Raw genomic sequence first — 17,473 nt, forward strand, 5'->3', positions numbered from 1 at the left:
CAAGGCTACTACACAGAGAAGCAAAAATGGAAGTCGGGTCAGACTGACTCCAGAGCCAGGGATACTACTATTTTTAACCACTTGTAAATCTCCTTCAACACGCCATCATCTTCATCTTCATGCAAATATTATACTAATTGCAAAGGATTTTAAACAGTTCATTAAGGCAGCAGAGGCTTGATAGGCTCCTATAGAGCAACACTTGGCAAATAGTGGTATTCAAAAGTCTAAAAAATGCATTTCATTAAATTATACTACAACTCCAATTGTCCCCTAATTCAGACAACTCCCTCTTGCCCTTTTTTTTCCAAATTAATGAAGCTCTATTGTAAATAAAGGAGTAGCTCACCATTATGTATGAATGCTACTGGATAAATCAACATTTAGAAAACCTAAAATATTCCTAAAAATAAATACCCTGAACCAACCAGCATGCTGACACTGCGCACACTCCTTTCTCCCTTGAGCACAAGGGGAGAGAAAAAGGTACATTCTTCCTTTGCCTCGGCTGGTGACCCAGAGGGAGGAAAGGAAACTGACATTTACCGAGCATGTGTGTGGGAGGCCATGTCCAGAGACAGGCACCTTCACTCTCGAGCTCCAATTCACCCATCACCGTGTCTGGTTATTTTAACAGGAGGTGATGGCTAGGGGGAAGGCCATTGGGGAACAGGATATTTATATGATCTCAAAGTATCACCACCACAGAGATAATTTATTAACTATAAAGGGGAACATGTACCCTTATAAGGGAGAGATCTAGAGGTCTTCTCCCACCCCCAGCAAAGTGATCAACCTTATTATCATTAATAATGGGACAGCCTGACATCACGTCTCCCAGCCTGACATCACGTCATCCCAGTGTAGTATGAAGCACACAGTACCGCCTAGGGAGTGTTCTTGCCATAAAAACGGTTCACTGAATCTAATCACAAGCCCAGACCATACTCTCAGTTTACAGGAAACACAGGTTTCAGAGAAACAACTCCATAAACACAACAAGGAAACAACCGGACAACTCCAGAATGTAGGGCATTTATTTTACAAGCAACTGGCCAGGACTCTTCAAAGATTCAAAGTCATTTAAAAAACACGTGAGCATGCGCATGTGTATTATATATGGAGGAAATTGTTCTAAAGTAATAGTGACTTAAAAACATAACCAAATGCAAGGTATGGACCCTGACTGGATCATAGTTTTTAAAAACTGCAGCTACAGCAACGAAAGAAAAAAAATAGATAAATGAGACCTCCTCAAAGTGAAGACTTTTGCACTTCAAAGAACTTGGTCAAGAAGGTGAAAAGGCAGCCTAGTCAATGGGTTAAAATATTTGGAAACCAGATATCTAATAAGGGTTTAATATCTAGAATATGTAAGGAAATCCTACAGTTCAACAATAAAAAGACAAACAACCTTACTAAAAAATGGGTAAAAGACTTGAGTTGATATTTTTCCAAAGAGGAAATACAAATGACTAAAAGGCACATGAAAAGATGCTCAACTTCACTAACTGTTAGGGAAATGCAAACCAAAACCACAATGAGATATCATTTCACACCTACCAGAATGGCCACTTTAAAAAAAAACAGAAAATTTCAAGTGTTGGAGAAGATGTGGAGAAATAGACACACTTATTCTCTGCTGGTGGGAATGTAAATGGTCCAGCCACTGTGGAAGACAGTTCGGGGGTTCCTCAGGAAGCTAAGTATAGAACTGCCATATGATCCGGCAATACTGCTACTATGTATACACCCAGAAGAACTGAAAGCAGTGACTCGAACAGACATTTTCACACTGATTTCATAGAGGGATTATTCACAGCTGCTAAAAGATGGAAACAACCCAAGTGTCCATTAACTGATGAATGGATAAACAAATTGTGGTATATGCATACGACGGAATATTATTCAGCTGTAAGAAGCAATGAAGTCCTGATGCATGTGACAACATGCTGAACCTTGAGGACATTATGTTGAGTGAAATAAACCAGACACAAAAGAACAAATATGGTACGATCTCACAAATGTGAACCAAATACAACGAGCAAACTCATGGAGTTAATATCTAGAATATAGGCTACCAGAAGACAGAATGAGGATGGAGAATGGGGAACTGAGGCTTAATTTGTGCAGAATTTTTTAATAAGGTTGGTTGTAAATGTATGGTGATGGTAGCACATTACCACATGTGTAAATAACAGTGCTGAATTGTGTGTGATTGTGGCTGAAAGGGCAAGTTTAGGGCCGTGTATGTCACTAGAAGGAAAGCTAGAGGATGAAACATGGGACTGTGTAACACAGTGATCCCTGTTGTGGATGATGAAGGTGGTTAGAGTACAAATACAAGAATGTTCCTCCATGAATTAGAACAAACGTACTTCACACTACAAGGTGTTAATAATAGGGTGGTATATGGAAAAAGGGCACCTAATGCAAACTATGGACTATAGTAACACTAACACCTTAATGTTCTTAAATCTTAAATCAACTGTAACAAAAGTACCAGACCAATGCAAAGGGTCGATAATAGGGGGGTATGAGGGACACGGGGTTTTTCTTTTTGGAGCTATGAAAATGTTCTACAGTTGATTGTGGTGATGATAGCACAGCTCTGTGATTACACTGAGAGCCATGGATTGTACTCTTTGGATGGACTGTATGGTGAATGAATAAAACTGTTTTAAAACAAACAAACAAACAAACAAAAACTCCAGCTATAAAAGACTGTGACATTTGGGGAAATGTAAACATGACCTGGATATTAGATGAGATTATGGAATTATTATTAATTTTCTTAGGTGAGGTAATGGAACTGTGTTTACATAGCAGACAGTATTCCTAGGAGACACAGCTGAAGCATTTAGGAGTAAAGTGTGATGCAACTTACCTTCAGATGGCTGGGGGTGGCGTGGGGAGGTGGTATAAAGAGGTAAAGCAAATGTGACAAAATGTGAACAATGACAGAATCTAGGTGGAGGGTGGACAGGTGTTCATTGCATTGTTTTTGTCTTTTCCATGTTGGCTTTTTTCAAGATAAAAGCTGGGATGGGGTGGGCAGAGGTGATCCTAGGAGAGGGTGTCCTAACATGAGTATGTCTACACAGAGCACATGGGGAGGCCAGTTCACCAGGAGAGAAAACACCAGTGACTGTTACCTGAGATTAAGATTTCAAAGCTGGGTAGACTGGTGTCTATGATTTTTTGGGGGGGCCTCAGGGAAAAAGCTATCACATCTCAACGCCACCAGTGTTTTCTTAAAACACTGACACTTTCTCTCAGCTGGCTAGTTCCGATATCTGTAACAAGAAAATAGGCAGGCAGCTTTATTCAAGCTCTCAAAAATGCTTCTTTGCTAAAAACTAGTTCTCTAAACACTTCAGCCCAGTCAAGGAGGCTTGAGTTTGCTTTGCACTCACATGTTCTGAGAGTAAACACCCCCAAATGCCAACACACACACTGGCCAATAACTGACCTCTGGCTGACAGCTGGGCACCAGGCTCTCAGCGGGGAGCCTACCCTGCACTGGAACAGTCTGCTGAGCTCCAGGACTGCTCAGCTCTGTTCTGCGATTCTAGTCTGAGCAACTTCGAGTCACTGAGTATTGAAAAAGCAACCAGAACAAGAGGAACTGCTTGGCAGGCAGATCATGACAAATCCTACTCATTTAAAGCATTTCTTTCTACTCAGACACCCAGAGACTTTCAGAGACACTGCCAGTAAACCCAGAGAGGAAGGATCTTCAAAAACTTGCCTCTGAATTTGGTCAGCTTTTCCTGTACCCAGAGGGTCCCTTAATGGAGCCTTTGGAAAGTCCAAGTTAACAAGGTAATGCTGACACTGGGACATGTCCAAGGATGACATGTGATCTGTAACAGACTGCATGCTTGGGTAGCTTGAAGAGTCGGCTCCCTGTATCACCTGACATACAAACTCCCAATTGCCTGTAAAACCTGCACAGTGAGGCAAGGCATCTATCAAAGGGCCAGGAGGAAAAATCCTTGTGAGAATCAAAATCTTCTCCCTGAGATATTAATTTATATGAGAAGTCTTTCTCCAGGTCAAAACCCCCCACATTAAAAATGCAGCAATGTAGTAAGTGGAGAAAGAAGTGATTTTTGGGGGGTAGAAAAGGGAATATAAAAACAGCAGTCTGAGGATTTGCCTCAACCAGGAATGTGAAGTGACAAAAATTACCACACAGTTTGTCTGGCACAGCAGTGGGTTCATTCTATAGAAAAGAGCTGGTGCAACAGGAAAAATGAATTGTACCTGCCGCCAGCACTGGGGAAGTGTCAAAGAAGGGCTAAGCCATTGCCTAGGGAAACGAAAGCACTGGAAGGGAAAAGACTGTGACCTCCAGGAGAATAGGGACTATTAATTTAATTTACTCAGGAGAGACAGATCAGTATTAAAAATATGCTTGAAGAAAGTAATGATGGAATTGATGAAAAAGAGGATGGCCCCATCTTAACAAACTAAGACCTCCTCCGAGGGCTGCAAGGTGAACACTCTTACCACAGGAACCTGGCACCCCTGAATGAAAGAGTCCCCTCCCAAGAGCTCCTCCAGAGTGAGGAAGCAGACTCCGTGACATGATGACTAAAACCCGGGAACAAAACCAAATAGCTCACAGATAGACTTCCTTGAGACCACCTCCACACTCACTTCTTTTCCCCAGCAAAGCCGATTCCAAAATGTAATGCAGCCTTTTAAGGATTCTCTCCTCTTCTCAGCAGTTACAAAAGGGAAAACGCCTCAGTTCCAAGGAGTTTAAGGGACAAGAAAGGTACTTCCCTGATTGGAATCGGGGCCCAGTAGGTGGGATTCTCCTTGTCCAGTCACCCTGGCCTGCTCTGTCTGATTTAGGTGGGGGATTGACGCTCTCGTTCCCATCTCCATTTTTGTGCCCAGGGCAGACACAGCTCCAGCCCTTCCAACTCTTCTCCCATTATTCCCACCTCACATGGTTCCAGGATCTATATGCCATTTCCACATGTCAAATCTTACACTGAGCAAGAGGCTACTTCCTGGTCAAATGTTTGCACACAGAAAGTACCAACTACAAGAGGGATTTGCACAGGCGCTCACCCTGAGATTAAGTAGAGTGTATCCCGGAAGACTCCTGGTCCAGCACCTCCATCTGAACACATTCAACCTCGCACACTTCGCAGCTGTGAGCAACTCTGCCCTGTCATAATCACATTTCCCTCTCTGTATCACAAGTGTCAAACCCTAGGGAATAAGTCAAGCCAGCAGCATCAATCAAACCTTGAAAACAGCCAGAACCAGGCTAAGAAATGACAGGTTAGGGTACAAAATCAAACTTAAGCCTGCATTTCCTTTAGAGAGAAATGAGGCCAGGTGGAGGAGAGTAGTGTGGGGAGGAATGAAGATCCACTCACAATGTCTTGAAAATACACACATACAGTCCATGCATCCAAGTCAGCAGCTGATTTTGGCTAAATCATAAGTTATTATTGTGGGCATTTATTCAGCGGGGAAAACAGCAACGCAAGCAGGGGTTAAAAGGGGAAGCAAAAGTGGTAAACATATACCGTCAAGGTAATTGTTGCAAGATTTACCAAGGTCAGGCAACCAGGAGAAAGTGTTGTACAAGATCAGTGTCTTTTCAGGGCTATCTAGAGCCTGGGAGAAGTCATCCAAAGAAAACCGCACATTATAAAAAGGCAAAGCTACAACTCCAGCAACTAGATCCTACGAGAACAGGCGTACACAGCTGCAGAATCCCTTCCCATAAGCCTATGGGAATCATACTTTCTGCAGGGACTCCCCTCTCTGCCCACATAAGCACAGCGGGAAAGTTTTGAGAACAAGTCATTTTTATGTACTATTGGCTATATCTTTCCATTCTACAAAATGCTATCACAAGAGCACTTCTGGGCCTACAAACAAGGGCTTCAACACAGCCCTCCACCTGATGGCACAAATGACAACAGGGTAGAACTCCTAGTTTTCCATAAGAGGCTGTCTAGGGCTTCCTTCTGTACTGGGAAACAAGGAAGGGGCCCTGTTGACTTAGCACAGGGATTTTGAGACTTCCCCAGACCCTCTGAGTCTCCTTATCCACGAAACCACTAGGTTGCCCAAGTCTCACCAAAAAGAAGGAACCGTGAAATATAAATAATAAAAGTGGGATAGGAAAGAGCGGCCAGGGGATGCTTGAGACTTAATTAGGAAAGCTTAGGACAGAGAAGGAACAGTTGGGCCTGTGTGGGAAGGAAGGATAGGAATGAGAAAGTATGGCAAATAAAGTTGTCTGGGTGGGCCCCTGCCCAGACCAAAAGCTGAGGGTCCACCATGGAGCAGGAGAGGGGCGGGAAACAGAATGCAGGAACCAACAATTCGGGTTGTTCCCGCAATAAGGTTGCGGGATTCCGTGGGACCGGGAGATGGTAATTCTTTCGGAAGAGAAAGAGCAGAAGAGAGCTCAGCATTAGACTGGGGATTTAGGGATGTGGGTTCACAGTGCGAAGGGGAGGCCATGAGCATGAGAGGGAGCAGAGAGAGGGGTGCCATCCACGGAGGTCGTGGCCCCAGGTGGGGAAGAGGGGTAACCTTAATTCGCGACGACAGGGTGAGAGGGGGAGCGAGTTTTGGGAGGGCATCTCAGAAGAGAGATGTGTGCAGGTGTGTAGGGACAGGGGTGACCCCTGGCCAGCAGCTTCAACGAAAAGGCGAGGCGTTCAGAACCCTGGGGTTGGGGGCCGCGGCTACCTGCCGGTCTGGGAATGCCCCCTTTGGGGGAACAAGGCACCGCCGCCAAAGGACTCGGGTCCTCAGGCCTGAACTCGTCAGGCGGAAGGGTCCTCGAGACCGGGCTGGGCCCGTGGCTGGTCGCGCAGGGCCTCAGAGAGGCGGGGGTCCCGGACTCACGCATCAGTGTGCTGAAGGCCATGACGCCAAGCAGCCCCTGCAGGAAGATGCCGAAACTGTGCATGAGCGCGCCGCTCTCGCAACGGCCCGCCCCGGGAGCCACCGTGGAAGGTGGCCCGCCCGGCAGCCCACGGCTCGTGTTCCCGGCGGGGCCCTGCATGGCGAGCCCGGCCGGAGGGGCGCGGAGCGCCGCTGCCCACCCAGGCCGCGCCGCCGAGCCCGGAGCAGCGAGCTGGAGCAGGGAGCCGGTACCTCCGCCCCGAGGCTGACTCCGCGCCGCGCGTAACCCGACGTCTGAGATCGCGGCGCCTGATTGGCCCGGGGCGGCACAGAGGCGGGCCTTGGCCACCTCTGCTTCCCCGAGGGGCGGGGCTCCGACCCCGGCGAGGGGGCGGGGTCCTGGGTGTCGGCCCACAGGTAGGAGACACCAGGTGAGCCGGACTGCGCGGATGACAGCCTGAGAACCCGAAGTTCCAGGTCTACATGGCAGGAACGTAGAAGGCCTGGTGCTAAATTCTTTTTCCCTTCAAGGTAAATCCCCCATTCCCTGTTGAACTTACTAAAAATGCTCCTGGATTCCACCCTCAGGAATTCCGATTCCTTAGTTCTCGGGTGGGGTCCAACAATCTGCATTTTAGCAAGCATCCTGGGTTATTCTGAAGTAGGTGATTGAGGAAAACAATCTAAGACCACACAAGCGTCTTCCTTCCAACCAGATCTTCGGCATCCTTCTCCTGCATTCCTTCTAATTAGTACCCAATACCCTGGTCAAAGGTTTATCTTAGGGCCTCTGGAGTGACTTTTTTACCCCCAAACGTAATTTGAAAGGTCACTTCAATTCAGTCATTCATTTAGAAATATACAAGGCTTATACTGAAAACATGATGTGCACATGTCCCCACCATGTTCACTGAAGGATACAATTGAATGCATGATGGATAAAAGAAAGCCAAATCATTGGCATTTGCTATAGTCTACACACACACACACATTTATTCCCATCTAACCCTTTCTCTGATTGCTTGGAACCTACTATCTCTACCAAGGTCTTTTGTTTCCCATTCTCTCATCTACTCTCCCAGACCCTTCTAACTTCTCTCCTACACATCCAGGTAGTGCTCCGGAGTCCCTGACCTTCCTGCTGCATCCACTAGATATATTGGGCTATATCTGTTATACAATAAATACCAGGAAAATTTTTCCCTAAAAATAGTCACCTAGAAATTCCACAAGCTTTCTTGATTAACAGGAATATTAACCTGACTATATAAAGCACAAAAATGCTGTCAGCTCCCTACAGCCAATTCCTAAGCTGTTCTCTCACTCCCAATGAACTTCCACATCTCTGTGCCTTCACATGGCATTCTAACTGCATGGAATATTTGTACCCTTTCCCTGGTCCATGAATAACTACTCATGCTTCAAGGTCTACCTGACCTCCCTCTCCCTGGAAGAACTGTTTCCCTCTGTGTGCACCTACATTACCTTGTGTGTGCAGCTCCAGTAGAATATTTCAGACTGCTAAGTAAGATGGCTCTCTTCCACAGCTGAGTATGAGCTTCCTGAGGGCAAGAACTGGTTTTTATTCACCTTTGAATCCAAAATAGTGCCTGGCACAGAGAATATGCAACAAAATGCTTTTTAAATTAAATTGAATTTTAATTTATAAAAATTAAAACTCTCCACAAGTATTGACCATGGACATACACAGAAAATTAGGGTAAGAAAACACATAGGTAAAGGAAAATTGCATTATTGTCTTTAGGTCTTAGAAGGGATATTATGAGAATGTTCAACAGTTACGATTCTTCAGAGAGAACTGAACAAAAGAATATGTACTTAAAGTAGAAGAGATTGTAGTCTGTCATAAGAGGGCTCTTACTTGCTTGAAAACACAGAGAGCTCAAGGTAAACTGCACACAGAGCTGAAAAATGAAGTTTTTAACAAAACACTGCTCTACACATCCAGATGCAGAGGAATCCTGAAGGCCCATTGCTGTTGTATCATGGCTAGTGTAGATGAACAAGAAGCAGTCTTCAGAGATTAGGGGCAGAATTCTCAGTGCCAGGAGTAAGTGTGATACAGGAAATTCTGCTCTTCCTACCTTTTCCAAACTGGAATAAAAAAAGTACATCAACCCAGAAGAGCAAGAATCAGATAGCAGGAGAGCAGGGGGAGTTCTAGAAAGACTCATTTTATTAAAGTAGGAAGGAACTTTCTCCTCCATCCAGAGACGATTTGCTGAGGCCCCACTGGAAAATTTGTTGAAGGATTTTTTTCTGGACAAGACATCTTCATTGCTATCAGATCAGCACAAATGAAGTTAAATATAGCTTAAGATGTGTTTTCTTTTATTTTCTCATAACCACTTTAAAATAATATACCACACCTTTATATATACACTCTTATTTACAAAACCAAAACCACACAAAATATTCATCCAAAATAGTTTTTTTTTTAATCTTTTGAAGTTATACCATCGAACTTCAGGGGAGTTATTTTAATAGGTATACTTGTGCATACTTCTCCTTAAGAGTACTTTATCCTCAATGTGTAACTTTTGAAATTAAGGGGGCAAAACAGTGAGCAAGAGAGATACAATGCAAAATGCATTTCATTTTGTTGCAAACAAGTAGCTTAAAAAAAAAGGCAAAATATATTAAACAAAGTGCATTGGTTCCAAGGAGTTATTATTAAAAAGAGGCCTAAGGACAGTGCTGGAACCAGCCAGGAGTCCCTCCCTGGCAGGCCTCTGATTGTCTTTAGAGAATATTCAACCAAAAAAAGGGAGAAGGGAAGGAAAAGAAATGAGCACTTAAAACTCTGAAGAGAAACATTCAGACTACTTTCCCCCAGAAACTTCTTGCAAAAGGAGCTAATGAACTGCCTAGTTTTAACTTTGCCTGAACTTCATGACCACTCTCAATAGTCAGGCTTTGTGACTTGATTTGCCCCTAAAACCTACCCTCACCCTTTCAATACCGTTTATCCACCAAAATTCTGCTAAGTGAGTCATGCAGTTAATTGAATAAGCCATATAGAAACCCTTAGGCCTGGCATTTCTACAGATCCCAAGAACAGGCATCCTTATCAGCAATGGTGGCATTTCACTAGTCAGCATCATCCTTTGCACCCAGAATTAGAGACTCTTTCTCACATGGCTCAGGGTCAGTGCTTTACTGCTGGCATTGAAGACTTGTCCAGCAAGGTTGCGACTTGTTCCCTTTTTAAAATAGCCCCTTGTGATGGGCCATAGCACCAAGAAAGACCCAATTGGTGTGTTAAGTCAGAAAAAGCAAAAAAAGAGGGAGTTTTAGGCCTACTTCTCCATACTCCCAAGCCCCCTCCTGGTTTTGTTGGTTCTTGTGAAAATCTAAGACTTCTGAAACACCACAACCAAGAAAATCACTCTCCAGTGCATTCACCACCTGGCACCTTCTGCACCTGCACCCCAAATGCTCTCCTCAGAAACAAGGCTGGCTATTTGTGGGGTCTGGAACAAGTACTGAGGAAAATACCCCAAGGGAGTAGGTTTGAAACCAGTTCCATTTAGACTGGGCTTTGAGTTTGGAACTTTTCTGCCAAAGCTCCAAGTTCATAGGTGGCTTATTTGGATAAATTCAAAATTTCTAAAATATGTACATTCTCATACAAGGGATGGGATTCATGAGAATTCCTTAGCAAAACATTTTAAAGTGAATAAAGTCAAGGATGAATTATAATTGTATGAAAGTGACTGATTCCATTTTGGTTTTACAGGAGGCCCTCTGCCCTCTGTTCTAAAGTTTCTGAGTTAGAACCATGACTATGGCACATGGTTACTTACAGTGGATACAGGACCAAAGAAATACTTTTGTTTTTTAAGGGGCACTGGTCTCCACCAAGATTTATACTTCACTTCCATTAGTGATGCCTTCTCTTACAGCTTCATAAGGCCAACAAATCTACTGATAACACAGAACAGTTCTGAATTTGCACACACATGCACACACACACACAGAGAACACCCCCAACATATAGGTCCAGAGTTCAAATCCAGAGTGGGTTTTCACTGTTGAGGCTAAGCTTCTAACAACTCTCAAGAATTTCTGTGAGAATTAATCGGACCAGTAAAGGGTGTCTTAAATATGTCTTTGGTGACAGGAGATGTAAGTGATGGTTTTCCCAATGTTCCCATCTATCTACTTTGTTAGTGATTCCCCAATGTTCTGTGTGTTCCCCAGAAACACTTTTTGGCTTGAGAGATGGGAATGGTTCTGGGTCCTAACCCACTTAGGGCCTTCCTACAGCTTTTACAGATACCACTGAATTGGTACTGGAGAAGAGTAAAATATAATCAAGTTCCAGGAAGCTATTGTGCAATGCCCTCTCTCTCTCTCTCATAGTGAGATTAATTCTACTTCTAGGAGAAGAGGCATATAAATGCCAAGTTCTGAACTGGTTTTCCCTGTTTACCTCTATCATAAATCAAAAATATTTACCAAGAAGTTCATCTCTTCCAGAGGTCGGTAAGTCCCCTTCCCTGACCTCATATATCTATAAAATAGATGCTGGGAACCACCTACACTGCAAAAGAAAGGTAAATAGGGTAAAAGCTACAGCTCCCCAATAAGGCAATCCCTGCGTTAGCCACATAAATTCTGCTATACTGAGAAGGATGAATGTGGTTTACAACAAAAAATACCATATTCCCAGAAGCCCACAAAATATAGTCAGAATGTCACAGCAAATCTGCAAATGCAGTAAAAGGTATGTCTAACATACTAATACAGGCTAATATTGTTAAGCCTGTCAAGAGCCAGGATGAAGATATAATCCAATGACCTGTTGCCAAGCTTCAAAAACAGGAAATTTTCCTTTCTGATATCAGGCAGGCTTTGGGGCCAACTGCAGGTAAAATCCAGACAAATTCAATTCCCTCACAATGCACATCTCATAAATTTAAGAGACTGGCCTCTTTAAAAAACAAGTCCCTTTTGGCAACATACCAATGTTTAATCTCAACAGGGTAAGCTTTTATCAGGCTGAAAATCTGTTTCAGAATCCCTGGAATCAGGTTGTCACTACTGTCTATCCCAGCACCAGCAGCTTTATGAGACAAATGGAATCTAAATTTCATACTTAAACAAATGCCCTGTGCCAAATTACCAGACAGTTATTCTCTCATGTAATATTTGGGAGTGGGGGCTGAGAGAATATAATTCTTTGATGTAGTTGCCTGATAAACTATTTATCAATAGGAGAATAAACGAAACATTAAGGGAATTCCCACTTACTCGTCCCAACTATAGTCAGCTTCTCCCTCTAGGCGAAAGTTGAGCTTGAATAATCACTATATGGATAGAGTATGAGGATTGAAAGCCTGTTGGGCCCGACTCTCTCATGACCAGAAACTACTTAAAGGTACTGCTTTTCTCTTTTCAGTGAAGGGAGGTGGTTCTCAATTCAGTGGTTTCTATAGAAGTCAAAAAAGAAACAAAATCACATATTCATTGTTGTTGAGTTTGGTAAATTCTCTCTTAATACGAAATACATTTCATTTCCCTAAATTAGGTAACAATGTGAGCCCCTAAACATTAGTTCCAGAAGTTTTTGTTCCTCTGATCATCTTCAGGGGACCCTCTGACTGCTGAACTCTCAGGAAATTTTGTCAAGCAAGATCATTACAACCACTTCCCAAATGTCTACCTGCTTAATGCTAATTGTCCACATGCACTTTATATAAGCTTCTCTTCTGTGAGCATGGAATTAATTAAATTTGAAAAATTGGATCTCTGAGTAAATGCAAACATATTAACTTTTACTTAAATGAATCTTCTTTCCAAATATATCTGGTAGTAATCTAAGCAAAGGGTTGAAGCTTTAATATAAGATTTGGTTAGAAGACTTAAAGTGGTTCATGAATTATCCAATAAAGAGATGATCAAGACTGTAGGCTGTTTGCTGATGTCCATAAAAACAGGTGTGTGTGTGGTGGTGGTGGTGGTGGTGGGGGGTTAGGATGGGGAAGAGAAAGAAAAGGAAAAATCATCAGTTTAAACATTTGTAATAATATTACCTATTTGTACAGCTATTTAGAATTTGCCCAGTTTATAGTTTTAAAATATTTTCAAACATTGAAGATAGATGATTAGGTTATCATTTGCTGGTGACTGGATATTCCAAAAAACATTCAGCAAAGCAAAACATTTATAGGAGGCAATGTATGTCATTCCTCATTCCCCATGCCTGGAACAGTACATCAAATGCTATTATTCTATAATAGTTGGCAATGCAATCCTAAGTGAAAATTTGCCTGGAGTTTCATGCCAACTTGAGCTGTGTCATTAGAAACTCCTAAAAGACTACTGAGTTGTTGAGTGGGAATTCTCGGACTGTAGATTACATTCATTTTAAAGGTTTAACTGAAGAAAAGCATGAACGTGGCTTGGTTTTTTAACCAAAAACACCTCTCGCTCTTTATCCAGATACTGAGGACACTGCTATAGAAACGCTACACTTGGCATCAGCCTCTAAAAATGGTTGTTCTTTCGTGCTTCTACATTATCTACCTGGATACACTGAGAAAGGAATGGAAACAGGCTTTATTTTGGGTCCAAGGAATACCTGCTGATTTCCACCCAAAATAAGGACTCTAGAAATGAAGTATAGTTAGACAAACAACTGTAGAGGACAGTAAAGTCAAAATAAAAGCCACTGAAGTCCCTCAGAGAGCAATTTAACCAAAATACCAACAATATTTGAGAAGCTACTTAAAACGGTAGCCCAAGCTGGGTCATGATGGAAGAACAATGGCATCAGAGTTCTTAGATTAGTAGGAAACAGGTGTAAATGCCCACACAATGTTTTTAAGAAAGCAGTTCTTTTTCCTTTCAATTTCTTTTCTTTCACAATTTTAGTGTTAACATAGCTTTAAAATGGCATCATACAAAATATTTCATACATGGCTGTAAGCTCAGTTATCAACAGAGGTAGAAACAAAGGAACTCCTAGGAATAGATTTTAAAATGGATCAAAGTGTGACTGTACATTCAAAACCCTAGAGCCATATAATCATCCCCAAAATGAACTGCTTTAATTTAGAAAAGCTTAAAAACACAATAACAATGAAGCACTGATGTGCCTTAAACACAGTCCCAATCAGTGCCATCTTAAAGCTAAGTCCTCTCTTTCTAAGGAAGAGAAAGCAGAGAACAAAATTCAGTCTACCATGGGAAAGAATAGAAAAAAAAAAAACAACCAAAAGGATGCTTTCCAACAGCCTAGATTCTTCTTTGTGTTCAGGCCACACCACTGGAAATGCTTCTTCTTCTTACATGAGTCTTTTCCTCACAACCCTTATTTTTTTAAAACTTCAAACTGCCGAACAGGAGATGCCCACATTTCCACTGGCAGGAGAACTACTTCTGTGCACAGTTTTTGCTTCCTTGGTATGGGTCCTCCTTCCTGGAAAGTGCAAAGAGAGTAAGCTGACACCCGCAGGGCCAAGAGCTCCAGGACTATTTCAGCTTCCCTTCTTGAGCGGGGCAAAGGATTCACTGCATTTGTGCTTCAAAGATCCAGTTCACTTTGGTTGGCCTTCTCAGTTGGCAAACTGCTCATAAAAAGCAAACTTGATCCTCTCTATGTGATGGCAGAGCTTGATGGCAGGGCCCAATTTTAAGTCCATGCACTCTTGAACAGTGGGAAGGGTAAGGAGCAACAGAGCCTGTCCATCAATTTCCTGTTAAGGCATAAAATACAAATTATCTATGATGTGCACATGAATGGCTGCTCAAATGTGGAAGCCCCCATTCACTTTGCCTTTGTCAAAATCTGAGTCCTGTGCTTTGCTTTCATTATGTTTTCCCTTTAAACAAGTATCCCACATTTCCTTTGAAATGCCTCTCACAGTCCTCCATATTAGTGACTCTCAGCATTAATAATAAAATTTTACCAAGGATAAGAATTCATTCTACAGAGGCTCTTCTTTGTAGAAATCTAGAAAACTAACTAGCCCTATAGCTGGCAACTAATTGTACCCAAAAGAAACAACTTTTTAGAGGGTCCCTTATAAACTCCAAAGAAAATATTAACTATAAATCTCAATGCTGTCCTATTCACAGCATTCATAAAAGCCAGATGATAAGCTCTTCAAAGATGCTGCATTTTCAACATCTACAATTATCAAAACAAAATATATTTCAATATTTAAGTCCATAAGACCATTTCTGTTTCAGAAAACTTGCCTTAAAATCGATCATCAGAGCCTAATACATTGCAAATGTTAATTTTTTTTCCAAAACAATCAAGTCATTATTTTGGAATAGATGAAGAAATTTAGCATGGCAATCTTGATTAAGCCATTTAAATATTTGGGAGATGGAATCAAATTCTAAGGAAAAATAGGAATACAGTAATAATCTGCTTCAACTATGAAGTAAGTCAGATAAACTTTTTATCATCTTTCTACTCCTGAAAAGGGAACTAAAATACATTTTTTGTTTTGTTTTGAAACATTTTTCCTAAAAACTTACCCAATATATTGTTGACTACTATCACACTCCTGGTCCTTTGCTAAAGAGACATTACTAACAACGGCAGGTATCCGTGATTACCTGGTCTAGGAATATCCTTGCTAGTGGGGCACAGTCAGTGGATCTGATGAACCGCACAACATCTGCCACACTCCACTTCAGGGGGTTACTGTCCAGGTGAAGCCTTTCAGCAACTTCAATCCTGATTTCCTTCAGTCCCCAAACAAAATCAAATGGCATAAGAGATATTTTATTCTAAAAAAGTCCCTATATAAGTGTATAATCTTTTGAGTCTGTATTTAAAATGGTCTTAGAACATGATTTCTTCCAGCAAAGACGGGAAAGGCCCACCACACACATTAGGTATTCAAGAAAGGTTTATCTTTTATAATGAAAAGGATCAAAGGGGAAGAATTTATCTCAAGATTTCAGTATAAATAATCTGGACAGTTTAAGTGAGAAAAGTAGTTTTTAAATCTCCAATTTGTTCCTTGGTCTTTTTCACCTCACTTCCTGGTAGAGTGCTGAAGTGAATGAGATGGTATTTTCAATGAGAACAGGCTTAACTGTAAATTGCTAGGAGAAATCATTTGTTGCTTGTGTTCATGGAATCTTTTAATAAAACAATCCATTTGTAAAATATTAACTTAAATGCCATTCTTTCAGTGTGTGTATTACATAATGTATATATATATGTATATATTAAATATACTAAGACATACTAAAAAACATGTAGCCAGAATCAAAAGGATAAATAATTTATTTCGACAAAACCATATGCATTATGAAAAATATTTTTAAAAGGCAGTTTTCCCTCATCCAAATGACAGGCCACAAATAAGCTGGCAATGAAACCTTTTTTTTTAAATTTAAAAACAAGAAGTCACCCTGAGAGAGACCATCCTCCTTATAAGTAGTTGATCTCCACATAATCCTCAAAACACAAGTAAATCACTGCATTTGGAATAATTTTTAGAGACCCAGGAAAATTAACTTAAACCTGTATTGAAAGAAGTGGGATGCCAGCATCATTAACAATAGATTGTAGAGGGAAATTCCAGACAGACAGACAAACCACACACACACACACACAACCTATTTTTTAAATGGGTACCTTTGGTGAAGGAGGTTTATTCTCATCATCAGAAAATGAAAAAGTGCGAAGCTCTCTTTTCCTCCTTTCTCTGTCCGGAGGCAGAGATGTGGACATCTCACTTTGGGTGGGAGAGGAGGAGCATGACTTTTTTTCTGACATTTCTGACTCCTCCTGTAGCTCATCCTGCTGCTCAGATGTACTGCCCTCACTTAGGGAATCATCATCCCCTTCATCTGGGTCATCCTCATCTTCACCCCCACTTCCCTAGAGGAAAAGGAGAGAAGTCTCATTGAAATTCAGGACAAACCAGTTCCTGGGCCAAAAAATCATCTTCCATTGGCCACAGATTGAATTAAAAAGACTTCTGTGTCCATATTATAAAGCAGCAGTCACTTGGCTTCTGGACATTATATATACATAGCAAATCTTGTACCTGAGGAGAGCCCACTGGGGTGTTATCAACAGATGTAGAGGAGCGTTTCTTCTTATGAACAAAAACATTTTTCCGCTTCTTTCTCCTCTTACTGGCTTTTTTCAGGGCACATGCTAAGTTACTATGCCCACCAGGTGGCCTTCCAATCCTTTTATTTTTCTTCTTTCCATAATAGTGTGCTAAATGTGGATGACAAAGAAAAATGAAATAGCTTCATTATTTTTATGCAACTCAAAACCACAAGAGTTCCACTAGCACAGCAGAAAACAGGTGCACAATATTTTATTGAGTATGAATAAATTCCATAGAGTAGAATGAACAGATGTTAGTTGTACAGTTTGATTAGTACTGACAAATACATAAACCTGAGTAATCCTCCCCCATCAAAATACAGAACTTCTTTATCAATGTAGAAAGTTCCCCTGTGTTCCTTACCAGTCAATCCCCTCACAAGGAACAACCATTATTCTGATATCTATCACCATAGATTAGTTTGCCTCCTCTCTGGAACCATACAATAGGCATACTTTTAT

At 41.7% G+C, this 17,473-nt stretch overlaps 2 protein-coding genes across 2 annotated transcripts in view; both read right to left on the reverse strand.

Moving 5' to 3' along the window:
* LOC119505431 (store-operated calcium entry regulator STIMATE) overlaps positions 1 to 7,145 on the reverse strand; it is a 100,830-nt gene extending 93,685 nt beyond the window's left edge. Inside the window, 1 exon segment of the mRNA XM_037798220.1 lies at positions 6,895 to 7,145. Coding sequence (XP_037654148.1) covers positions 6,895 to 7,054 — 160 coding nt within the window. The 5' untranslated portion in view covers positions 7,055 to 7,145.
* Positions 7,146 to 8,532: 1,387 nt separating this feature from the next.
* The window catches only part of SFMBT1 (Scm like with four mbt domains 1), a 176,160-nt gene continuing 167,219 nt past the window's right edge, over positions 8,533 to 17,473 (reverse strand). Inside the window, exons 18-21 of the mRNA XM_037798237.1 lie at positions 16,941 to 17,119; positions 16,526 to 16,771; positions 15,493 to 15,621; positions 8,533 to 14,618 (exon numbers count right to left, since the gene is read on the reverse strand). Coding sequence (XP_037654165.1) covers positions 14,478 to 14,618; positions 15,493 to 15,621; positions 16,526 to 16,771; positions 16,941 to 17,119 — 695 coding nt within the window. The 3' untranslated portion in view covers positions 8,533 to 14,477. The remainder of the gene's footprint in view (positions 14,619 to 15,492; positions 15,622 to 16,525; positions 16,772 to 16,940; positions 17,120 to 17,473) is intronic.

The sequence above is a fragment of the Choloepus didactylus genome, chromosome 1 (assembly GCF_015220235.1).
Source record: "Choloepus didactylus isolate mChoDid1 chromosome 1, mChoDid1.pri, whole genome shotgun sequence".
Lineage (NCBI taxonomy): Eukaryota > Metazoa > Chordata > Mammalia > Pilosa > Megalonychidae > Choloepus > Choloepus didactylus.